Below are 22,233 nucleotides of genomic sequence, written 5' to 3' on the forward strand. Positions count from 1 at the left end.
AGATAATCCAATTTTTCAAAATTTGTAATCGCGTTCGTATCGGAATATGTATTACCTTACAGGCGCAGGCCTCGTAAAATTATATGAAACACCCTGTACGTTATTTCTTCTAAATTTTTTTTTTTAAATTAGAACTCAAAGTAAGTCAGTAATGTCAGATTGGCAGATAACCTATATTTAATCAAAATTCAACAAATAAATAAATAAGTTAAATTATTAAAAAAATGTACTATAAAATATGTAAAATAAAAATCATCTCAAATTTGATTCGCAAAATTTTGTGCAGAGAAACAAACAATAAAGTTAAATAAAAACCTATAACAATTATAAAAAATGCAACCGATATAAATACAGTCAAATTCAAAAAAAAGTGGTCGTCAATGTGACATTTTGGCATATAATTAATTACCTATGTAATTACCAATATATTCGCGTACTTAAATTTAAATTACCTGGCATCATAAAGTTTGGTAATTTGTCTTCAAATTGATTTTGTTGTCAAAATGTAAATTATTTATTAGTAGGTATTTCTTAATTTTAGAAATGACATTGACGACCACTTTTATTTTAATTTGACTGAGTTGAATTTTTTCTCTTGATGACTTTCTTTACTGTTTTTTTTAATCAAAATGAAGATGTTATTGGCGTTCCCTAAAATTCTGCCGCCCTGGGCTATAGCCCAACTAGCCCTTACGTAAATATGACAAAGTTTTGTACAATTTATTAAGTCATGTAGAAAAGGCTTTTACGGTCAAAACGTAATTGATTTTCTTTATTATTAAATACTTTATTACTATTTTTTGTTGTTTTTAATAAAAACCAATTACCTACACTTGAGTGCAAAAAAAAACACAAATTGATCTTTTTTATAATGTAATTTGGCCTGTTAATAAATGCCAATTTTTTGACGTAGTTTTTGTCCCAATTCACAATTTCATAATTGTCAGGCATCTTCCAAACTTTTTTCCAAGTTTTTCTATGTTTTTCCATTTCTGTTTTTAATACTGACTACGACACTGCACTGACAAGACCACTAAATACGACATTTCTTTTGATAGTTTTCTAACCTTTTTGCGAACAACCTTTTTCACACTGTAAATCTCTGAAAAATTTAACAATTTTGTTTTTGACAATTTGCGTTTTTTTTGCACTCAAGTGTACTTCTTTATTTTATTATGAAAGAAGTTGATGAAATTCTCAAAAATCGCATTCAACATTATTTCCCTATGTTCGAGTTTGAGACCGAACATCCGGTGTATAATAATTTAAGCAAATAGGTACTTTAAGTTTATTTAATAACAAATTCCTTTTGGCATCGAAATTATTGTACGGCACTGAATTTTGATGAACAACAGTTGTCAGATGTGACAGTTTTTCTTTTTTCGCAAGTAGATCCCTTGATAGTCTTGATACAACAGAAAACAAGTGATAATAAAACGTATTCACTCATTGGTAGTTTTTAAACTCCTCTAGTTTTCGTTAAAGTCTTCTAGTTGTTCCATCTTCGTTTTCTCTCTCTCCTTCTGTTTTGAATATACTATTATTTTTGTTTTCTTCGTCCGTGTTCCAAGTATTTTTCCAGATGTTTAATTATTTTTTTTTCATTCCGGTTTTTTTGATTCACCACCAGCACCATGCATACAGTGCGCCAGAACTCGTGCCCCAGAGAAAAATGTCATGTGAGATAAGATACCAGGAACATGAAAAAAATGTTAAAAAAATTCTATCTATTAAAATTTCAAAGTTATGAGAGTTACAATTTTGTACTTTGATTCTATTTCTGTTGGAAAAATAATTTTCCAAATTTTTTTGCTATAGGCTATTAAAAGAGGAAACAAGGCTGTATCCTAAATTGTATCTCTGTTTAATGTTATTTGTGGCTTTTATTGGCAAAATTTTTTGTACCTTTACTAAATAATTATAAAAAAACATATTCAAGGACATCAGTATCATTAAATAGACATAAAATAATGTCAAATGTCAAAAAATAAATGTCAAAATTTTTTGACATAATTTGTTCCTGGTATCTTATCTTATTTGAAATTTTTCTCTGGGGCGCGAGTTCTGGCGCAGCCTGTATAAGTATACCATCGATCTTTTTTCTACTACTAATTTTGAATAAATGTTTTTGTTTAACTCTATTACTTTTACAAAATTTTTTGAGTAAATAAATAGTAAAAATGAAGAAATGGACAGCATTAGCAAAACTTTTGGAAAGTGTTTTTGCATGAAAATTGTACAAAATTAATTTATAAGCATTTTACATTCCTATTTCTTTCAGTCTCTTCAGTTCGTTATTTTGTGATAACCACAGAAACACAACTATTATTAATTGATTTTAAAATAAATCATTTTTCATCATTTTCACTTATCTTTTTAAAAAATTCTTGTATTTGATTTTGAAGAAAAATGGGAGAAAACAAAACCAAAACCTATTTTATTTATTTTCAATTTATTTCTTCTTTGTACATTACAATCGTTACATATGTAATTAATACATTTACACACAATAAAAGTAAATACACGTGAGGTAAAAACTGTGTAAACAAAAATAATTTGTTTCTAAGCAAAATATTCATAAATGCATATAATATTACATATACTCTTTTTCATATTAATGTGCATCAAGTAGGTTGTAGAGGTCTAAATGAATCTTTAATTTAAAGGCCGATTTACACAAAAAGTGTCATTCATGTCATTCAGAACAAATTTAATCACATCAATAATGACAAAAATCTTTGTTTGAATCCTAAATTTAATTATTTTTTGTTACATGGGGTATACATTTATTTGAAAAAATAATTTGGGTTGGGATTGTTTGAATTTTCGCATGGTTGCCACTTTAAAATGATCTCTTGCACATTAATATGAAAACGAGTATAGTTTTCAGCGCTCAATTTTTAAATCTGATTGTGCAAAAGTAGCTGAAAAAGTGTGGCCCGCGTGAGATCAGTAGAAAATTTCAAAATGGACTTGTCTTTGCGCGTTTTGGAAGGTTCAAACGAACATCTCACGTATTTGTGTATAGTCGCATACCCCTTATCAACGACATGAGTGGACAAATCTTCCTTCCTTTGATTATTTTTGTAAACATATCGAACTATGTTATAATTGAAATCATCTGAAACGTCAGTATTTACCATCGAAATCGGTTTTGCCGTGTCAGTGTTTTCAATACAGAATTTTTGCACAGGTAGACTCATCCGTCCCGACTCGCTGTCAACATTTTTCAAAAAATTATTAAAACTGTAGCTGCGCAAAGGTACAATATACTCGTTTAATTCCAAAGTGACGGCATACAAAGTTTGGCCAAAAGTCCGTAAAAGACAATCGTTTTCGACGATTGATCGTGTGACCAGACTGTCGCCTTTCGGGAAATTCCACGGCAAGAAAGTGGCTTGCAAACCTAACCTTGTCGAAAGATTAGTGATAATTTTAACCAATCGATGTGGAACATCCCTGTTATAAAAAATAAACGAATCAATTCCAATCAATTTATGATAACTAATGAATTCCACGAGCCGTCGCTTGCTATAAATCGACGGCGACACACAAATAGTGGTATTAATATGCACTTGATGATTAAACGAATTCGTCAACATTATTTTCTTCAACTCACTATCTTTCCGCGTTTTGTAACTGAACGAAACAGCATATGGCACATGTTCACTGTTGCTCATCTCACAAATGTAGAAATACAAATTCAGTCGGACGTTTTCATCACTCATCACTTTGGAAAACTTGAATTTCCCAATAATTGCCTTCTTCTTGTCCTCAAACCAGAAGTAGCAATTCCGAGGCACCAGTTTTTCATCGCTGAGTAAAGTCAAAGCCTTGGCTTCGTTTTGTCGGGTAAGAAACGCGGAATAAATATAACCACTTTCATGCTCTTGCCACACGGGAGAAGGGCCCCAATCGTGGTGACTCAATATGTTTTCGGTTTGTTGCAAGTCAGAGATGTTGCACGGTTGTCCGAAAAAGTTAAACACTTCTAATACATAATGCAAGCGGTTGTATTCATGCCGATAAATCAGGAACAAACTCAAACTCACAATAGAAATAATTAATAACATAAGCTGATGGTATTTTTTCATTATTTAGATTGGTTCGATTATGACATTATGCGATTTTGAGGTTAACATAAACATATGAGTTTGACGTTTCGTGGATAATTACAGGACGTAATCCAGGACCGATAATTAAAAACATTTTTTTAACACTTATCTGTTAATTTATTCAAGGAAGTGAACAAAATACTTTGTTACTGTGCAGCGGTTGATTATCTCTGAATTTTTTATGATTTTTGTTTACCCAATTAATAAAATGATTTATGTCCTTTGTATAGTTTGTTTTTTCCAATTCTTGCCCCCCCAGTGAGGCCAATGTGAACGACATTTTATTTTTGATAAGGATTTTATTTGTGAAAATTTATGTGTAATTTGTATAAATGACTTTAAATAAAACAGTAGTCTTTTCAATACAAGACTGAAAATGAGTTATATTAGTGATTTGTCTCAATCTCAAGAATACCTTAGTTTTAGAAGTAGTGTTCCATTAAAACGAGTAGTAGTTGATTCAGATAACACAAAGGTTTTTTCATGTAATAATCTGTTGTTACTTTGTACTTTTTTGGGGTCTTTAGGGATGGAGAATATATGATTGTGGTCCTAAGAAGGTAAAATGTCCATTAATTTGTCTTCCTCCTGCATCAGGGACTGCAGATATATTTTTTAAACAAGCTCTTGCGTTATCAGCCAAAGGAATCAGAGTGATTTCAGCCGAAGCCCCTGTCTATTGGAATGTGAAAGAATGGTGTGAGGGTTTTAGGAAACTTCTTGATTATTTAGGGATTGTTAAAGCTCACATTTTTGGGGCTTCTCTAGGTACTTCAAATAAAATAAATAAGTGTTTGCTGACAAACTATATTACAGGCGGATACTTGGCTCAAAAATTTGCTGAATACACAATAAAATGTCCAAGAGTAGCATCTCTAATTTTGTGCAATACATTTACTGACACTGCCATTTTCAATAATCACGAGTCTGCAGCAATTTTCTGGATGTTACCAGGCCTCGTTTTGAAGAGAATGATTATGAGTAATTTCGGATCAGCAAAGGTTGATCCAGAAATGGTTGAAGCCATTGACTTTATGGTTGAAAGGGTAACAAGTAATTTTCTCATTTACCAATTTTAATCGTCATTTTCAGTTGGAAAGCCTTCCTCAAACTGAACTTGCCAGTAGACTTACACTTAATTGCCTTAGAGGATATGTGGAAGCTCACAAACTGGCTGATCTTCCCATTACTGTCATTGATGTATTTGATGAATATGCCTTATCAAATGCTGTAAGAGAAGAGCTTTATAAATGTTACCCTAATGCTAAGTTGGCTCATCTTAAGACTGGTGGAAATTTCCCATATTTAAGTCGTTGTTCCGAAGTAAATTTGCATTTACAGGTGAAAAAAAACTCTTAAAATAAAAAAAACTAAAAGCGAAATTTTAGATTCATCTGCGACAGTTTGACGATTCTGATTTCTCGTCATCAGACCGACCACTAATTAACCGTTGTTGAATTTTTACCATTTATATTTTTGTACATAATTATAAATATTATATTAAAAAAATAACAAGGACACCAAATTCCATTTAAGAATAAAACACTACTTTGTACAAGCTTTAAGTATTTCTTCGCCATTCGGGTATTCCCCTAAAAAACACAATAATTCAGAATAGATACAAAATTATCGGCTTACAATTTTGGGACTTGTTTAATGTTTGGGACGTAAGCACAAAAGTTTCCTTCTAGAAAATTATTTTTTGAAGTGCGCAATAACCACTGCTTGGTGGGTTGTAAAATTCTTTTTGGATCTTTTGGTACAGAATAACTCGATTTACTTCTGATCGATATTTGTGGTTTTTTCAACTTGCTTGATCGCATTCTTCCAATATAAATATCGTCTTGCGATTGAAATTGTTTGATCAATTTGTTAGCTTCAAAAGCTCTACAATAGTTTAATGTTCATTAATTGTTTTTTTATACAGGGTGTGTCAGAACTCGCGCCCCAGAGAAAAATTTCAAGGAAGATAAGATACCAGGAACATGGAAAAATTGTTTAAAAAATTCTATCTGTCAAAAAATTTTGACATTTGACTTTTTTTTATGTCTAATGATACTGATGATCTAGTATATGTTTTTTTACAATTATTTAGTAAAGGGACAAAAATTTTGCCAATAAAAGCCACAAATAACATTATACAGAGTTACAATTAATTTAGGATACAGCTTCTTTGTTTCCTCTTCTAATAGTCTGTAGCAAAAAAACTTGGAAAATTATTTTTCCAACAGAAATAAATAGAGTCAAAGTGCAAAATTTAAACCCTCATAACTTCGAAATTTTTATAGATAAATTTTTTCCATGTTCCTGGTATCTTACCTTATATGGCATTTTTCTCTGGGGCGCGAGTTCTGGCGCACCTGTATACCACAAACCTTATTTTTCTTTGTTGCTCCTCTATCACTTCCTTTTGAATTTTTTCGTTAAATTCGTTAACAAGTTTCTCTTCTTTCCATTTTGTCACTGTTTCTTTTATTTGGTAATGAAGTCGTTTTTTATCGATTTCGAGTCGTTTCATTTTTTCTTTTCTTGTTTCCTCGATTATTTTTTCTTGTTGACGTTTTATCTCCTTCTCGGCCTTAAAATAAAAAGTAAAAGGAATAGAATATTGAATGTTTTAACAAGGTATAACTTTCCACTGAGCGATTTTCTTTTGAACATCTTCGTCAACACATTTTTGAAATATTTTGTGTTTTATTTTATTCACACAAACTTCTTCATCGTTTTTGTTTTCTGACACATTTGCTTTTTTTACTTTGCGCCATTTATCGAGAGCTTCATCTTTTTTTCTCTTCAAAAATAAATATTTTGTAAACCAAGCTTCGTGTTCTCTAACCGCAGTAGGAGTGATATCTGCAATGATTATTTTTAGACCATTTTCAAATTTTTTAAGACAAAAAATACCAGGTAAAAGTCTGTGTAAATTAACAGATAAATCATCAACGCTTTTGTATTTATTTCGAAACTTTAAAAAAAGTTGATGATCTTCAATTGTCCATCCATTTTCGTGACCATTGCTTTTGTTAACAAAATCCATAAATTCTTTCACTTCCTAAAACATTGTTTTGTCATCTTAATACCAAATTGGATAAATTTACTTTATAGTCACTATCAAATTTTAGCGATTTGTTGTAGGTTTTATGGTTATTAAGCCTGGAAACACTTATATTTTTTTCCCACTCTGAGATTTTATTGTTAAACGTTTCTAGAACTTCTGACAAACTTGCTTCTTGTTCTTTTAATGTTTCATAATCAGCTACGACTTTTATTTTTAAATTATAAAGTTTCTCCTGAAGATCAATCATTCTCTTTTTAAAATAACGAATATCTAAAATTATTAATAAATGAAACTTGAAAAAAAGTAAAGTTTGCCAGACCCAATAACTCTACATTTCCCTCTTTTAAGAGTGTTTTTTCCGCATTTAACAACAACCAAATTTCTTTTACATGATTTGCAAGTTGCTGAGTTTCATTTTTTCTGCAAAATAAATAAATAAATACACAAAAGATAGTCATTTCAATACTGTACCTTTCATTTTCTAAAGTTGAATAAAACTCGTTCAAATCCAAGTCACAGTCATATTTCGTAAAATGGTTCGATACTTTATTACTTTTTTCTAAATATTCTTGCGCATTTTTTAACTTGTTTAGTTCTGCTAAAAGTCCCGAGTCCATTTTATTTGTTTGTATTGATAAACCTGGATACGTGGAATTACAAACACCCTGTATCGGAATTTTGAAAATTTTGTGCCGACCGGTACAGTAGAAATCGTCTTTACCGATTGTGCCAATTTTTTTTATAACCGGCATTTAGAGGTTATGGTACATTTGCTTGGATTAGGCAAGTTTCCTTGTCTGAGTACATTTGTAATCGTTGAAAATTAACAAAATGTTTTCGAGACAACTTTTAAATACATGTAGAACTATATTAAGGGTAAGTGAGGCAAATTTTGTATGCATTGTAAATTTCTGATTTGCAGCAACCCTCAACTGTTGATTTGATTCAAAACAACACATTTCGGTCTGTAACCGTACGACACAGATCTTACACTCCAATAAACACAATTGTTATGTTTGTGCCACAACAGGAAGTATGTTGTTACAGAAATTAAGTAAAAGTTTTATTTTTCATAATTTCAGGCTTGGGTTGTTGAGAGAATGGGGAAATTTCACAGGATACTTGAACCCGGCTTAAACGTATTAATTCCAATTGTAGATAGGGTAAAATATGTTCAAAGTTTAAAAGAAATAGCGGTCGATATTCCCAAACAAAGTGCCATCACATCAGACAACGTCACACTGAATATTGATGGTGTACTATATTTAAGAATAATAGACGCTTATTTAGCAAGTTATGGTGTTGAAGATCCCGAATTTGCAATAACTCAATTAGCCCAAACCACAATGCGATCAGAATTGGGCAAAATATCCCTAGATAAAGTTTTCCGGGAGAGGGAAAATCTGAATGTCTCCATAGTAGACTCAATAAACAAGGCAAGCGAAGCGTGGGGCATGACCTGTTTGCGTTATGAAATCCGTGAGTTTTTCTTTAAACCAATTGCACTTCAGTTTAAAATCCAATTGAAGGTGACATCAAATTGCCCCCAAGAGTCCAAGAAGCCATGCAAATGCAAGTGGAAGCTGAACGCAAAAAACGTGCTGCTATTCTCGAATCTGAGGGTGTCCGCGAGGCTGACATCAACGTCGCTGAAGGTAAACGAAAATCGAGAATTCTAGCTTCTGAGGCCGAGAGACAAGAGCAAATCAACAAAGCTGCCGGAGAGGCAGCTGCGATTTTAGCCGTTGCTGAGGCACGAGCCGGGGGGCTGAAACTAGTAGCTGAGGCTCTTAAAAAGGACTTGGGTCCGAATGCAGCTTCTTTGAGTATAGCAGAACAGTATGTAAATGCGTTTGATAAGTTGGCGAAGACAAATAATACGCTTATTTTGCCGTCAAATGTTGGGGATGTCTCGAGTTTGGTGGCACAGGTAAATGCGAGACATTTGTGGGGCTTTGTTGAAAGTTTGTTTCAGGCCATGTCAATTTACTCAACGATCTCAAAATCGCAAGGCAATGTTAATGTGAAAAAAATCGATGATTGTTTGAATTCTTCCCAAAATGATTTGGCGGAACTGTTCAGTGATGACGAGGAAAGGAAAAAGCACAAAGATAGCAAAAATCAACCATCGCTTCCTCTCTTTAAATAGATTTATTGTATGTTTTGATATTCATTATTGTAGAGAACAACATCAATTAAATTATTTTATAATTGATGTAACATTTTTTAGATCCTGTATCTCATTCTACAAGAAAACGAAAACTTTTTAGAATGCTTCAATCATCGCAATATCTCATGTAAAATTGTTGAGGAATTTCAATTTGTAAATCATTTTCTATTTCGGTGTCACAATGAGCATTTTGTGCAACTGAAAACAAAATAACATTTAAATGATTTTTTTTTTATTTTTTTATATACTGTATAGTATATCAACATTTTTTTCTGAGTAAAATGACTAATCAGTGATTTAAATTAGGCGAATTGGACTTACGTAAAATGTTTCGAGATGTCAAATAGTATTGAGAAAACAGAAAAATATCATGTAGTATAGAAATTATCAACTGATTTATTTATTTACGGGAAAACCCATGATTACAAGTTATGAATACATAGTGTACACACTAGAAAACATAATATAAATACCCTATCTAGCCCAAACTAATAAAATTATTTAATTAATTTCCTTAAAAAACTTTTAAGTCTATTGTATTTATATAAAAAAAGGTCAAATTCCTCTTCGTTGTTCAGTAGGTTTGCGTCTAATAGGACTGTTAAATGTTATGTTGGTGCAGGAAGTTGAGATCTAAATAAGTTTTGACTCCTCTAGTTGATTAACAGTCACAAGAAAGAAATTTTGCACAACAAATTTGAATTTTCCAGATGACCATTAACAAGACTACAAACAACACAAATCGGAATTTTTTTTTCGAGACTCCAATATATTTGGAACCCAAGAACAGTCGCCTTGATGATGTTGACACCCCATTTTGTGTTCTATGCATCGCAAGAATTTCCTTTGAACTTTCTCATATCTGTAAAAGGGGGACCATATCATCGAGCAATACTCCAAAATAGAGCGGACTAGAGAACAATACAGAACTTTAAAAGAAGTTGCAGATAAGTCTCGAGAAGAACGCCAAATAAACCCCCACATTTTCATAGCTTTGTTAAAAATATGTTGATAGTGGCTCTTAAATGTCAATTTGCAATCAAAGGTCACCCCAAGATCGCGCATTTCTTTTACATATATTTATTTTTGTCATTAACAGTGACATACCTCTATTTTGGTTTCAATTAAAAATAAGGATCTTAATGATCAGATTTTTAGGTCGAAACTAAATAATAATTCTTCCACAGTAAAATAAATATTATCATAACTCTTTTGAATTCGGGATAACTAAGCTTAATAAACCAATTTAAAATACTATGAGAAATAGTAGATTTTTTATTAGAAAAAGTAATAAATGACACTTATTGATATTTAAATAAAATTTATTGATATTGCACCACCTGTACAAGCCCATGACTTGATTGAATAGTTGAAAAAATCTTTAAGTCATCGACGAAAAACAAAAAGTGAGAAGAAGTGAAGCATTCGCTTAGATCATTAATATTTAAAAAGAAGAAACAATATAGGACCCCAATGAGAACCCTAAGGCACACCAGAAGTAACTTGCAACCAACAAACAGTGGAATTCTTAAAACCAAGTTGAGAGAGTTTATCAATTAATATTTTTATGTTAACACGTATATTAGATAAAAAAGGAAAAGTGTTTTCTACACTTTTTCAAGTGTAATTCAGAAACCATCACATGTAATTCAGATTAGTCAATTGTCTTTCAGAAAATGTTAATTGTAAATTCAGAAGAGTAAAGTGAGTTTCAGAAACCATGAAATGTAATTCAGATCAGTTAATTTAATTTCAGAAAGTATAAATTGGAATTCAGATTAGTCAATTGTATTTCATAAAGTAATAATTGTAATTCGCCAGAAACCATTACATGTATTTAGAACAGTAAATAAATTCAATTTCATGTTACATGTAATCCAGAAAATATCAATTGTAATTCAGATATTTTCAGAACTAAAGAATTACATAAACTTGCCATTTTGCAAATAAATAAGATATTTTATTTTCGTAATGTTATTTATTATTTTTTAGTTTTATATTTTTTAGTATTATTTATTAGTTATTTTCATTTAAATAACGAATTCTGAATTAGAATTGACGAATTCTCAATTACAAATGGCAAACTGAATTATAACTAACACTTTGTGAAGTTAAATTAATTAATCTGAATTACATCTGATGGTTTCTGAAATTCGGTTTACGGTTCTGAATTACAATTAATACTTTCTAAAATATAATTGACTAATCTAAATTACAATTAAAGTTTTCTGAAATATAGGTATCTTACGCTTTCTGAATTACACTTGAAAAAGGTGTACTAGTGCTACATGGTTACATTTAATAATTTCGGAAAAAAAACTCGGATCAAAGGACCAAAATTCTGAAGAAATTGACATTAAGACTGCAGAATAAGATCAAAAGACTTTTTCTGATTCAGTAATTTATTTAATGTCCGATCTTGGATTTATTTTTACAAAATGTAGTAAGTTAATAACACGCAATTATCAAAATCAACTTAGTTTTAGATGGTTTTTTATTAGATAAAATGTTTAGATTATACAGTATGTCCCCGGATTGGGTTTACAAGAGGAAAAAAAATGTATCTTCTATTTTACGCCAAAACAGCAAAAGAAAAACATTTTTTGCTTTACCTAAAACGAGCAAGTCTGTACTTAAATCTTTTTAAATCCTACCACATTGGCGGTTTTATTTATTTGACAACTATATGTCACTTTGACAATTAATTTATTAATTAAAAAATGATAATTCTTGTTAAAAATGACTTTGTTTCTTATCCTAAAGCTGTTTCTTTGAGTTGCCATTTATTAAAATTATATTTTTCACAGATATTTTTGTTATTTAACTTGCGTAAACTCATTTGTCAAGGTGACATCATTGTCAAAATAATAAAACCGCCAATGTGATAAGACTCAAAAAGCAGAGAAAAATTAACTTTTCTTTCTACTGAGTTAAAATAATTATGTTTTAATTACAGATTTGCTGATTTCAGGTAAAGCAAAAAATAATTTTCCTTTGCAGTTTTGGCGTAAAATCAAAGATAACATTTTTTTTCCTCTTGTGAATTTAATCCGGGGACATACTGTATACGAGTAATAATGAACCTGAAAAATTTTTTGAAGCAACCAACATTACATTTCATAGATAACGTGGATATTAAAATATTTTGTTTTAATTAGTTAAACAAAGTAATCGTATTTTTATTTTTGATAAATTTCTATCAGTCAAAATGACTACTCCAGTTTTAGTTTTACTTCGTCTATTTGGATATTTTTCCAAATGAGAACATTTTTGATAAATGAGAATCTTATTGGTGTTTTCGGCAAAATTTTAGTAATTCTCAGCAAATTTTTAATTTTATACATTAAAGTTGAAGTGTGCTGTTTGGTCACTGTATGTACAGGGTGTTTCACATAACTTTACGAGGCTTGCGCCTAATGTACGCACCCAAATATACAAAAGTCACAGAACACTGTATACAAAAAATACAAATTAATTATTTAATTTTTGGAAACCCATGACAGTACTTGTCAAACTAATCACTGTTTCATTAATAGTCATAAAGTGCAGTTTTTCAGAAACAATTATCATTTGTTCTATCAAGAGACGGCATGAATATGATTCTAGTTTATCTATCTTAATCACTAACTAACTAAAAACGTTGTAATTTTTTAAAGGGTGAACAAACTAGAGAAGATATGTATGTATTATTGATTGCATCTTACAGGCGCAGGCCTCGTAAAATTACGTGAAACACCCTGTATGTTTTATTTATTAAAACTAAATATTTTAATATCCGCGATATCTTTGAAATGTAATGTTGGTTGCTTCCAAAATTTTTTCAGGCACATTATTACTCTGGGACACCTGTATAAAAAAATGAAAAAAATGAAAATACTCTTTTCTTGCCATTTCCAGAACTTAGGCAAGTATTTATAGAGTTTATATAAGATAAGATTAGAATTTCTTTGTTGACTAGTCAACAGCATAGCACATAAATAACCAATTTGTCAAAATATGTATTAAATATTAAATCATTTTTCTGTACCTGAAAACTAAGACGAGTGAATGAGAAACTATGTTAAATATTCATATTAAAGGCTCTATTTTTATGAAGGAAATATTGAAGTGCTAATTTATTTAAAATATTTGCAAAATATACCTATGCAAACCTGGTTCCGTGTAAAAATTAAGATAAATTGCAAATAAAGAAATTAACTAAAGCCAAAGCGTTTCCGGTTTGAAATGCACTTTATTGTGTCGATGCAACTTCCTAGCAATCCTAGAAAAGTGCATTTTTTTGTTTCTCTAAGCGTCACAGTAGGGTTTTAGCAATAATTAGTTTTTCGATAAGAATAAAAATCAGAAAAGTGCAACCAACCCCAAATCAGAGCCGTTTAAAACAGTGAACTTTTGAAATTCCCGCGCTTGTAGTCCGTATTGATTCCGGTTCGACCATTACGTTTTATTTCTAGTCCGCAGTCGCACAGTTTTTGACGAGCCAGTCTTGAAAATTCTCGTGAGCTCGTGTGAGGTGATTTTTTTAAAACCGTAAAAATGTAAGTTTATTCAAATAAAATATTGTAATATATGAATGCGACAATAGACGCTGTCAAATATTCAATCGTGGGCTATTTTTGGACGCCGGAAATTTGACATTTGTTGCATTTTCGCGATTCAACTGTCTTGTAATGGTGGACCATGCCTTCTGCGATATGCGAAACGGGCGCGTTGTGCAACATTACTTTCTAAAAAGGCACAATTTGCAAATTTTCGATATTTTGGGCACAAACCCATTCCTTATTTCGTGTAAAAGTCGAAACAATGGTGAATTTACGACTTTGTCATTTTCCTTGTAGAAATTCGTAAGTCGTTGACCTGATTCCATGTTTATTTGTGCCGTTAATTCAAGCAAAAATCCTTTCTTTGCGTTTTTCTCACTGTGCGACATTTCATATCTTATATCAACTTTTTGCAGGAAATTAATCGAATTCCTCATTTTCAGAAATTTTTGTATGAGTCAAAAAGTAGAAAAACCAGTTCTATCCGGTCAACGCATCAAGACCAGAAAAAGAGGTAAAAAAAACAAAAAAACAACAAAACTCTTCTCACAAAATTTTCGTTTCCAGATGAAAAGGAAAGGTACGATCCAGTAGGGTTTAGGGATGCAATAATCTCTGGACTCGATCAATGCAACAACAATTTTGAAGCAATTTCGCGTTTTTTGGACGGTGCAGGCAATAAACAAGATTATCGTCGATATGGAGAAAGTCTTTTTGACATACTCATCGCTGGAGGCATTCTTGGTAAAAATCACACAATTTTTACACTTTTTTACTAATTTCAAACAGTACCGGGAGGTACACTCTTGCAGGAAGGGGAGGCACCATTCAAAACCTCCGCTTGCATCTTCAATTCACCTGACGAAATAAATATGGAAATTATGAAAAGCTGGGAACAGGTTTTCATTAAACTAATGCGTCGCTATAAATACTTGGAGAAGATTTTCCAAGTAAGTATCGATTTCTTCATGAAAAACAATAATTAGCCCGAAAAATTTGGAGGAGGAAGTGATACTTCCAAATTATTTAACGGTTTTAGGTGACAAAGCGTTCACTTACAAGTTAAAAAAAGTGTAACTGTCTTAAACTTTCTCAAATAAAAAACAATACCACAATCGTTGTTTCCAAGTCGGAGATATTCATTGGGAAATTAGTTTCTTTTTTATTGTATTGTAATTGGACCATGAATGAATATATCACGTGTGCAAATAAATTAAAGAATAAGGACAAGTTTATGAGAGAATTCTAACTGTAAATATGTCACAAGGTTACGAAACTGATAAAAACGTAATTTTTTTTGTTATTTTGGGGGAGCACAAAGTGGTTTTAATTGTGAAATTATAATTTTAATTAATAAGTGGAGGTCAATTCTAAACCAGCCTAAGAAATTAAATGTCAATGACAACCAGGAGGAAGTTTTTGCTTAGTTTTATTTTACTTCGTTTTACCACAGGAAACGGGAAGTGACGTTATAATTGACTTCGTGCTGTTAAATTAATAACTTTAAGAATTTATCGATTTTACTGTACATTTAAAAGAACAGTTATAGTCTTGTCTGATATAAAATTTATACAGTTTAATTTGCAATTTACTGTGGTTTTTCTTCACAAATGAAATGAAAACGTACTAATGCATTTTGAAATTGTTTTAATCCCGGCCCGATTTAAATGTTATGAAATTAATCATCATTTTGTTGTCATTATAATATAAGTAAATGAAAAACTTGTTTAACTTCTTGGTAAAGTATTAATTCAACAAAATGACTTACATTTACAAAGTAATTAATACAATTTGTAGAAACTAGTTTTAAATAGTATTTATTTAGGTACAATCTAGCAAATCACGTGGTTTATTTTTATTTATATTGCCTCGATATTTTGCATGGAATTGAATATCAAAAATGTTTATATCAATAGTTTTATCATTATACGATTCAGTGAAATCATATTATGCTAGATTAGGATTCAATTATGATGTAACACATGAAATATCTTTGATAAATAACTATTTTATTTCTAGACGTTGCTATTAATTACAAACTTTAATAAGTGGTTTATTGTTTTCATTTTTTACTTTAATCTTGTAGACTAAAATAAAACATTGAGAAATAGAACCAAGTACTTATCTGTTATTTATAAGAAAGGCGATTATAATATGATTCAAATGCGTTTTGTAACTACGACGTATAAAAAACGAAAGGCCAGATTTTGGATAATGTCTATAGGGCTTTAACAACTGTGTGTTTATTTGATCAATACAGGGTGCGCCAGAACTCGCGCCCTAGAGAAAAAATGTTAAAAAAAACACTACTACAGTAAAAAATGTGTAAAAGTAACAAACATGATTTTTTAACTTATCTTATGAATTAGGTATGTAAGCTTTTTTGGTGTATTTTACATTTTTTAATCTGCAAACTAATAACAATATAAAGACGTATACTTTTGTGCGGGATAGTACGTACTATTACATGCACTAAGTTGCTTTAAAATTTAAAAAATAATGTAAATATAATATAGATATAATGAGGAATGAAAAAATGGAGAATTTTTTTTTTAATAAAATTAATTAACAATTAACAAATTAACAATCTTTCTTTGCTTTTCAAGTCTCATCACATTGGCGATTTTTTTTTTAAACGATGTTACTGACAATTAATTAATTCAATAATATTTGTTTTTGTTAAAAAAGCTGTTTTTTGACTTGCCATTTATTAAAATTATGTTTTTTTACAAACATTTTTCATCCCAAAAACCTTCGTGTCGATCTTTGAAAACCCTTCAGATCTTGATGAAAACGCTCGTCTTGTTTGTCACTCATGTTCCCTAAATTTTTAGAAAAGAAGTCCAAATGCGAGTGAAATGTTTTTAAGACCTATTTACACCCTTATAGTAATAATTCTGCAATAATTCAGCAACAATTTGAATTTAAATAAATTTTAAATCGGAGTCATTTGTGCAGAAAGCAGTAAAATTATCGTCTGTAACAAAAAAGTGTGATGTGATAGAAAAATTTAACAATTATTTTTGTTTAATTAGCGGTAAGTTAACATAAAAATAATAACTTTTAAAATTACAAACTTACTGGTGAAGCAAAAAATGTTTTCTTTTGCAATGTTAGCGTAAAATAAAAAGTAAAAAAATCCGGGGACATACTGTATAATATTAGTTATTATTTGGTATTATTATTATGGCATTAAATTTACCACTTTGGGATTTTTGCTTTGTTTAGAAGTAATAAAAATAAATATAAAAAACGGAAGAAACTAGCTATTTGCTAATAAAATTAAAAGTAAATCACAAAAATTTTGTTAAGGTAATGAAATACATGGGTATGCATTTTTTTCTCTAAAAGTTGTTTAGTGTTATTTTGCAAATTATAATAATCACCATTTAATAATCTATACTCAATGAAGAAATTTTCAGAAAAAGACCGTTTTGAAGACCCGCTTCCCAACTAGTTAGTCGGAAACACTATTGCAACAAAGCAATCTAGCAGATCACGTGGTTTATTTTTATATTGCCTCGATATTTTGCATGGAATTGATTATCAAAAATGTTTATATCAATAGTTTTATCATTATACGATTCAGTGAAATCATATTATGATAGATTAGGATTAAATTATGATGTAACACGTAACATATCTAATTATTGTAAAATATTTCATGACGTTGCTATTAATTACAAACTTTAATAAGTAGTTTATTGTTTTCAACTACTATAAGACAGGCGATTATAATATGATACAAATGCGTTTTGTAACTACGACGTATAAAAACCAAAAGGCCAGATTTTGGAAAAATGCGATTTTCAACAACTGTGTGTTTATTTGATCAATATAATGCGAAAATGTGTTGTTTCAGGATGAAATAAAGAAAGTGTTGATGTTCGTGAAATACTTCACTCCAGCCGAACGTAAAAAACTGTCTGTGATGGTATATCTGTGGATCTCGAATGGCAGCATTCCGTTCAGTGCTGTCCAAGTGTTGAGTAATTCGCACTTGGTCAAGGACCATTTGGCATTGGATTTCCTGATCGATGTGTTCAAGTATTGGCGTCAGGACAAGGGTGTAAATTCCCTGTATTCAGCCATTAAGAAATCCAACATCGAATCACATCTGATGAGTTTCGTTCCCGATACGAAACAATCTCAGGTGTACTTCCGTAATGCCTTCCAGGAGAACGGACTGGAAGAAATTCTCAAGTTGTACAACGACCAACATCAACAGCTAGCCAAGAAAGAGCTGCAAGTTATGTTGGCCGATAGCCTTTCTGAAAATAAGCCCCAACGCGACATTATCACAGAATTGCGCGAATTTGCTGCTAAAGAGAATATACAAGAACATGAAACGGTCTGCATTATCTGGACTACTCTTATGGATATCCCCGAATGGTCCAAGAAAGAAGTGAGGAATCTAAATTTGTATTTATTGATAATTTTATTTAATTTTTGTTTTGTTTATAGGAACTAGTTACCGACCAAGCTGTCCGTCATTTGAAACTCTACACTAGTTTGTTCTCTGCGTTCACTCAGTCGGCTCGTTCCGAGCTAAATCTGCTCTTAAAAGTACAGGAGTATTGCTATTCAAACATGACTTTTATGAGGGCTTTCCAAAAGATCATTATGCTCTTTTATAAGACGGATGTTATCTCCGAACAGGTTATTCTTAAATGGTATAAACAGGACTACAGCGTTAAAGGCAAGATGATGTTTGTTGATCAGATGAAGCAATTCGTTGAATGGCTTCAAAATGCTGAGGAAGAAAGTGATTCTGAAGGCAGCACTGAGTAGGTAAGCTTTCAAAAAACATTAAGGCTAAAGGGGACGACAGAGTTAAGCCAAGTGTGCGACAATGACAAGTGTATTGAAATTTACTTGGCTGTTTTTAGCGATATTTTTTATCCAATTTTAAATCAAAATATTGAATTACGTTTTAAAGACATTTAAAATTTTCGCCAACGTAACAATTTTTGGAAAAAAAAATTATTTAACTTCGCTCTATTAGAGTGGGGGGATACCTAAAAACTTGAAATAGCTTAAAGCTGGAAGTGAAAGATGCTGGTTTTGTTAGAAGCTAAGATGTAAGTATGTACCAAGGTCGCAATATGACTCGCATCAAAAATTTTGTCAGAGAAAAGTTTAGTTACATTCAAATAAAAAAAATACAAAAGTGGAACAGAAAGTAAGAAATAAATATCATAACTTTTTTAAAAGTAAAAAAAATTGAAATCAATAAAACGTATTTTTTTTTCTATTCTTTTTCTGTTTTCCTTATTTTCATTGACTTACTTACATAGCCTAGGTTCTAGTATTTTTGGTACTAAGGCCTTTGGGTAAATTTTTTTCTCATAACGTGGGATCCGGAAAAATGCGATTAATAGAAATACATTGTTCTGTCCATAAAATAAAATCACAAATTTTTTTATTGGTGACCCGTAATTGCGTTATAATATTCGTGTTGTTTTTTCAATTTATTGTTTTTGTTTAGACAAAAATGAGGTCTCTCTCTTATGGCTTCTTCGATGGTTTTATTTTTTGCAAAAAAGAACACTTAAAGAAAAAGGAAACTGAAATATTTTCTACATGATAAAATTCTCTGAATTTTGTCTGTGGTATTTGTGAAAATAGAATAATGATAAAGTTGAAAGGTTTTGAATAATTACCATTTTAATATTGCAAATTTGAAACTTTCTTGAGAGAAAAAAAGGTTCCGCAATGACATTTATGACGTACCCAAGCTCTATTGTGAAGCCTCCATTCTATTGTCAATGCATTAGCAGCACATCATCCCAAACTTGACCATAAATTTCCAGAATACCCACTTTTCAATATTAAAATATTAATTACCCAAAATCTATCAACTTTTACATTATCCAATTTTCATAGTGACCATTAGAAAAAATCAAGCAAATTTATCATGTGGAAAAGATTCTAAAGTTTGTTTTTTTTTAATGGAAATTACCAAGTCAAAATTTTGGTGAAAAAATTGGTAGCAGCTTGTTTCCATAGCCACAAATTTTGTTTGCTTTTTGTTTTTGTCCCTAGAAATTTTGTTAAAAAATTATGGTTATGTGTTCAAATTGAGATGTTGTCAAAATTTTGACTTTTATGAATCTTGTGTGCCTGTTTGCTCTTTGAAAGCGCTATAATTGGATACCTGAAGACAGACACCATTACCTAAGGTCTAAAGACAGAATTCAGTGCTAATAATTTTGACAGAAACACACCGCAAATAAGTACAATGTTGTGGATAAAAATGAGATTCTTGCTACAAAAACTTTGAAGAAAAAGGGTGTATATACGGAAAAAAGTTATTTAGCAAAAGATACAAGTGGGTATTATGATGAGTGGCAATAAATTTTGTGTAATTTATTGAAATGAGCTCAAAGTTGATGCATTTTATAAATTTTTCTTCAACTTTAATTTCAAAATTGTTACTTTTTCAACTCGTTCCTCAAAAACGATGCACAAGACACTAATTTAATTGCGTTCTGTCCGAGGTTCTTTCTCATTCATGTTTATTTTGTATTCTTGTCAATTTCTTGCTAAAAATTGAGAATGTTTAGCAAACCTGCATTACAAATTGCTTTTACATTTTAACGGGCCCTTTTTCTAACTTCCTGCTTGCGAACTATTCATTTCCAAATTTCTAAAAACTGTTAGCGGTACCGAATTTATTCCTTTTTTGGTGTTTGGTCTCTAAACTTTCTTAGATGATTTTTTGTGTTGACGTTAAATGACATTGTTTTCAAATTAATTCAGAAAACCGGAACTGCCAACTTCCTTTATTAAAATTACCATGAATGAATTTACTAGTGATGCCAACGTTAAGACTGTTTGACATTTCCATTTAAAAAAAAAAAACAGACTTTAATTAATTTTTTTTCTTCCAAATTTGGTTTTTAAAGTCCTGACATACGCTAAAAATTTTGAACAATATTAAAGCATGAAATTGAAGTCTACATAATCCTCTATCGTTTGCACTAACAATTTTTTTTAATTAATTAGAAATATTTATTTTTGGGCCGGCCCTAAAACCTGGGACACTCTGTATAGAAACGATCGAACTAAGGGAGCCCAAGAACTGGTTTTTCTTCTTTTAATTATTTTTCCTATTTTCGAGGCGGTGACTATATTTTCTTTCATTAAACCAATTGTCAGATCCACTTTGTTCCCTAGTAGCGTTTTCGATAAAGTCTCGTTTCTCTTCTGTTACATTCAAACTTGCTACAAAATCTCTAACTTCTTTTTTGAGAATACTTGAATTCAAATGGGGTTGTTTGCAGTTTTCTCCGTAGTCTTCTTGGCCGTCTCTAGTAGGTAACGTTTTATTTTTTCTAGCTTTTTTCTAAGAGAAAAAATTCAATTTCGCAATATTGTGACCAATTATTGGTTCCCCAAAATTATTATCAACAATGTTGTTATCACCTGCTGAAACCCTAATCGTGTATTTTTTTTTATTGTCTAATGTCAACTTAAACGCGAATTCAAATATTTTTTTGTAATTAAATTTTGTAAACTGACCTCAGGAAATGTGGTATAAGAGTTTGCCTTATTTAAAAATACGTATTCTTGGGTAGTGGTATCGATTTTCAAAAATAAAAACACTTTTCTTTTCAGTAAAAAATGGTGATTCGTCGCCCTACCTTGTTTTTTCAAAAATATTTTCTATTATACCTGTTTTTAATATTTTTTTCAAAGAAAAAACGAAAATTAAAAAAGTGCTACGTTGGCGAGTTTTCAAATAATATTTTATGTACGAAACTTTTTTTCAATTATAAAAAATGTGAATAGTTAAAGAGAAAACAGAAATATAAATGCCGCTTTAGCAACAAACTAAAACATGTTCCTCCCCTTTAGCCTTAACGAAAACCAGACAATTATCACAATTTGTGTTAAAAAAATTTGGAGCACAAGTTATATTATTGCCTGGGAAATTAACAACATCAGTACTGGCATTTAGTGGTTTCGAAAACTAAATGTTATCAAAAGATGTAACAATATTTTTGCGAAATTAGTGTCTCATTTACTTTTTTTTGTTACAGATAACACAACCTTCATTGCATCAGTGCCACCAAATTATCAACTAAAAATACCATTTTTTCCAATGTAATTATATCATTGTATAAACATTTCTGGTGCCTTACTATGTTGGTGTGCGGCAGGCAATAGTGACCGGGGATCTGTATTACTTGTACTGACCTCTTCAAATTATTCATATTAAAGTATTACTGCATCGGAAAAAATGTTATTTGTATCAATATCGCCAATATTGTCGACTCAATGTTATATATAAATGATTTATTGTCAATTTTTTTAATATACAAACAAATTTTACGCACGACTTAA

At 30.7% G+C, this 22,233-nt stretch overlaps 5 protein-coding genes across 6 annotated transcripts; 3 read left to right on the plus strand and 2 right to left on the minus strand.

The window, feature by feature from the left end:
• Positions 1-2,780: 2,780 nt before the first annotated feature.
• On the minus strand, positions 2,781-4,160 carry LOC123011395. The gene has a single exon (XM_044408801.1). The coding sequence runs from the start codon at positions 4,092-4,094 to the stop codon at positions 2,901-2,903; it is 1,194 nt and encodes a 397-aa protein (XP_044264736.1). The 5' UTR covers positions 4,095-4,160; the 3' UTR covers positions 2,781-2,900.
• A 200-nt stretch (positions 4,161-4,360) lies between these two features.
• LOC123011397 (maspardin-like) lies at positions 4,361-5,673 on the plus strand. The gene is made up of 5 exons (XM_044408803.1): positions 4,361-4,590; positions 4,643-4,883; positions 4,932-5,161; positions 5,208-5,456; positions 5,504-5,673. Exons 1-5 carry the CDS (start codon positions 4,492-4,494, stop codon positions 5,570-5,572), a joined length of 888 nt encoding a protein of 295 aa, XP_044264738.1. The 5' UTR covers positions 4,361-4,491; the 3' UTR covers positions 5,573-5,673.
• On the minus strand, positions 4,913-7,926 carry LOC123011394 (coiled-coil domain-containing protein 112-like). Its single transcript, XM_044408800.1, has 8 exons — positions 7,645-7,926; positions 7,493-7,593; positions 7,214-7,443; positions 7,020-7,167; positions 6,748-6,968; positions 6,491-6,693; positions 5,754-6,002; positions 4,913-5,707 (listed from the first exon to the last, which is right to left on the minus strand). Exons 1-8 carry the CDS (start codon positions 7,923-7,925, stop codon positions 5,677-5,679), a joined length of 1,464 nt encoding a protein of 487 aa, XP_044264735.1. The 5' UTR covers position 7,926; the 3' UTR covers positions 4,913-5,676.
• LOC123011396 (stomatin-like protein 2, mitochondrial) lies at positions 7,892-9,388 on the plus strand. Its single transcript, XM_044408802.1, has 5 exons — positions 7,892-8,049; positions 8,096-8,206; positions 8,256-8,652; positions 8,703-9,103; positions 9,149-9,388. Exons 1-5 carry the CDS (start codon positions 8,005-8,007, stop codon positions 9,320-9,322), a joined length of 1,128 nt encoding a protein of 375 aa, XP_044264737.1. The 5' UTR covers positions 7,892-8,004; the 3' UTR covers positions 9,323-9,388.
• A 4,265-nt stretch (positions 9,389-13,653) lies between these two features.
• Positions 13,654-22,221, plus strand: LOC123011077 (protein krasavietz). Of its 2 annotated transcripts, none has more exons than XM_044408352.1 (7): positions 13,654-13,881; positions 14,328-14,398; positions 14,452-14,628; positions 14,674-14,834; positions 17,747-18,289; positions 18,349-18,671; positions 21,930-22,221. In XM_044408352.1, exons 2-7 carry the CDS (start codon positions 14,338-14,340, stop codon positions 21,931-21,933), a joined length of 1,269 nt encoding a protein of 422 aa, XP_044264287.1. In that variant the 5' UTR covers positions 13,654-13,881; positions 14,328-14,337; the 3' UTR covers positions 21,934-22,221. The 2 variants fall into 2 exon arrangements, with proteins under 2 accessions (XP_044264287.1, XP_044264286.1); XM_044408351.1 differs by having other exon boundaries at positions 13,658-13,881; positions 18,349-18,675.
• The last annotated feature ends 12 nt before the right edge of the window (positions 22,222-22,233 follow it).

Source organism: Tribolium madens, unplaced genomic scaffold (genome assembly GCF_015345945.1).
Source record: "Tribolium madens isolate multiple individuals breed KSU strain unplaced genomic scaffold, Tmad_KSU_1.1 Scaffold_91;HRSCAF=231;Tcas5.2_LG7, whole genome shotgun sequence".
NCBI classification, from domain to species: Eukaryota; Metazoa; Arthropoda; class Insecta; order Coleoptera; family Tenebrionidae; genus Tribolium; species Tribolium madens.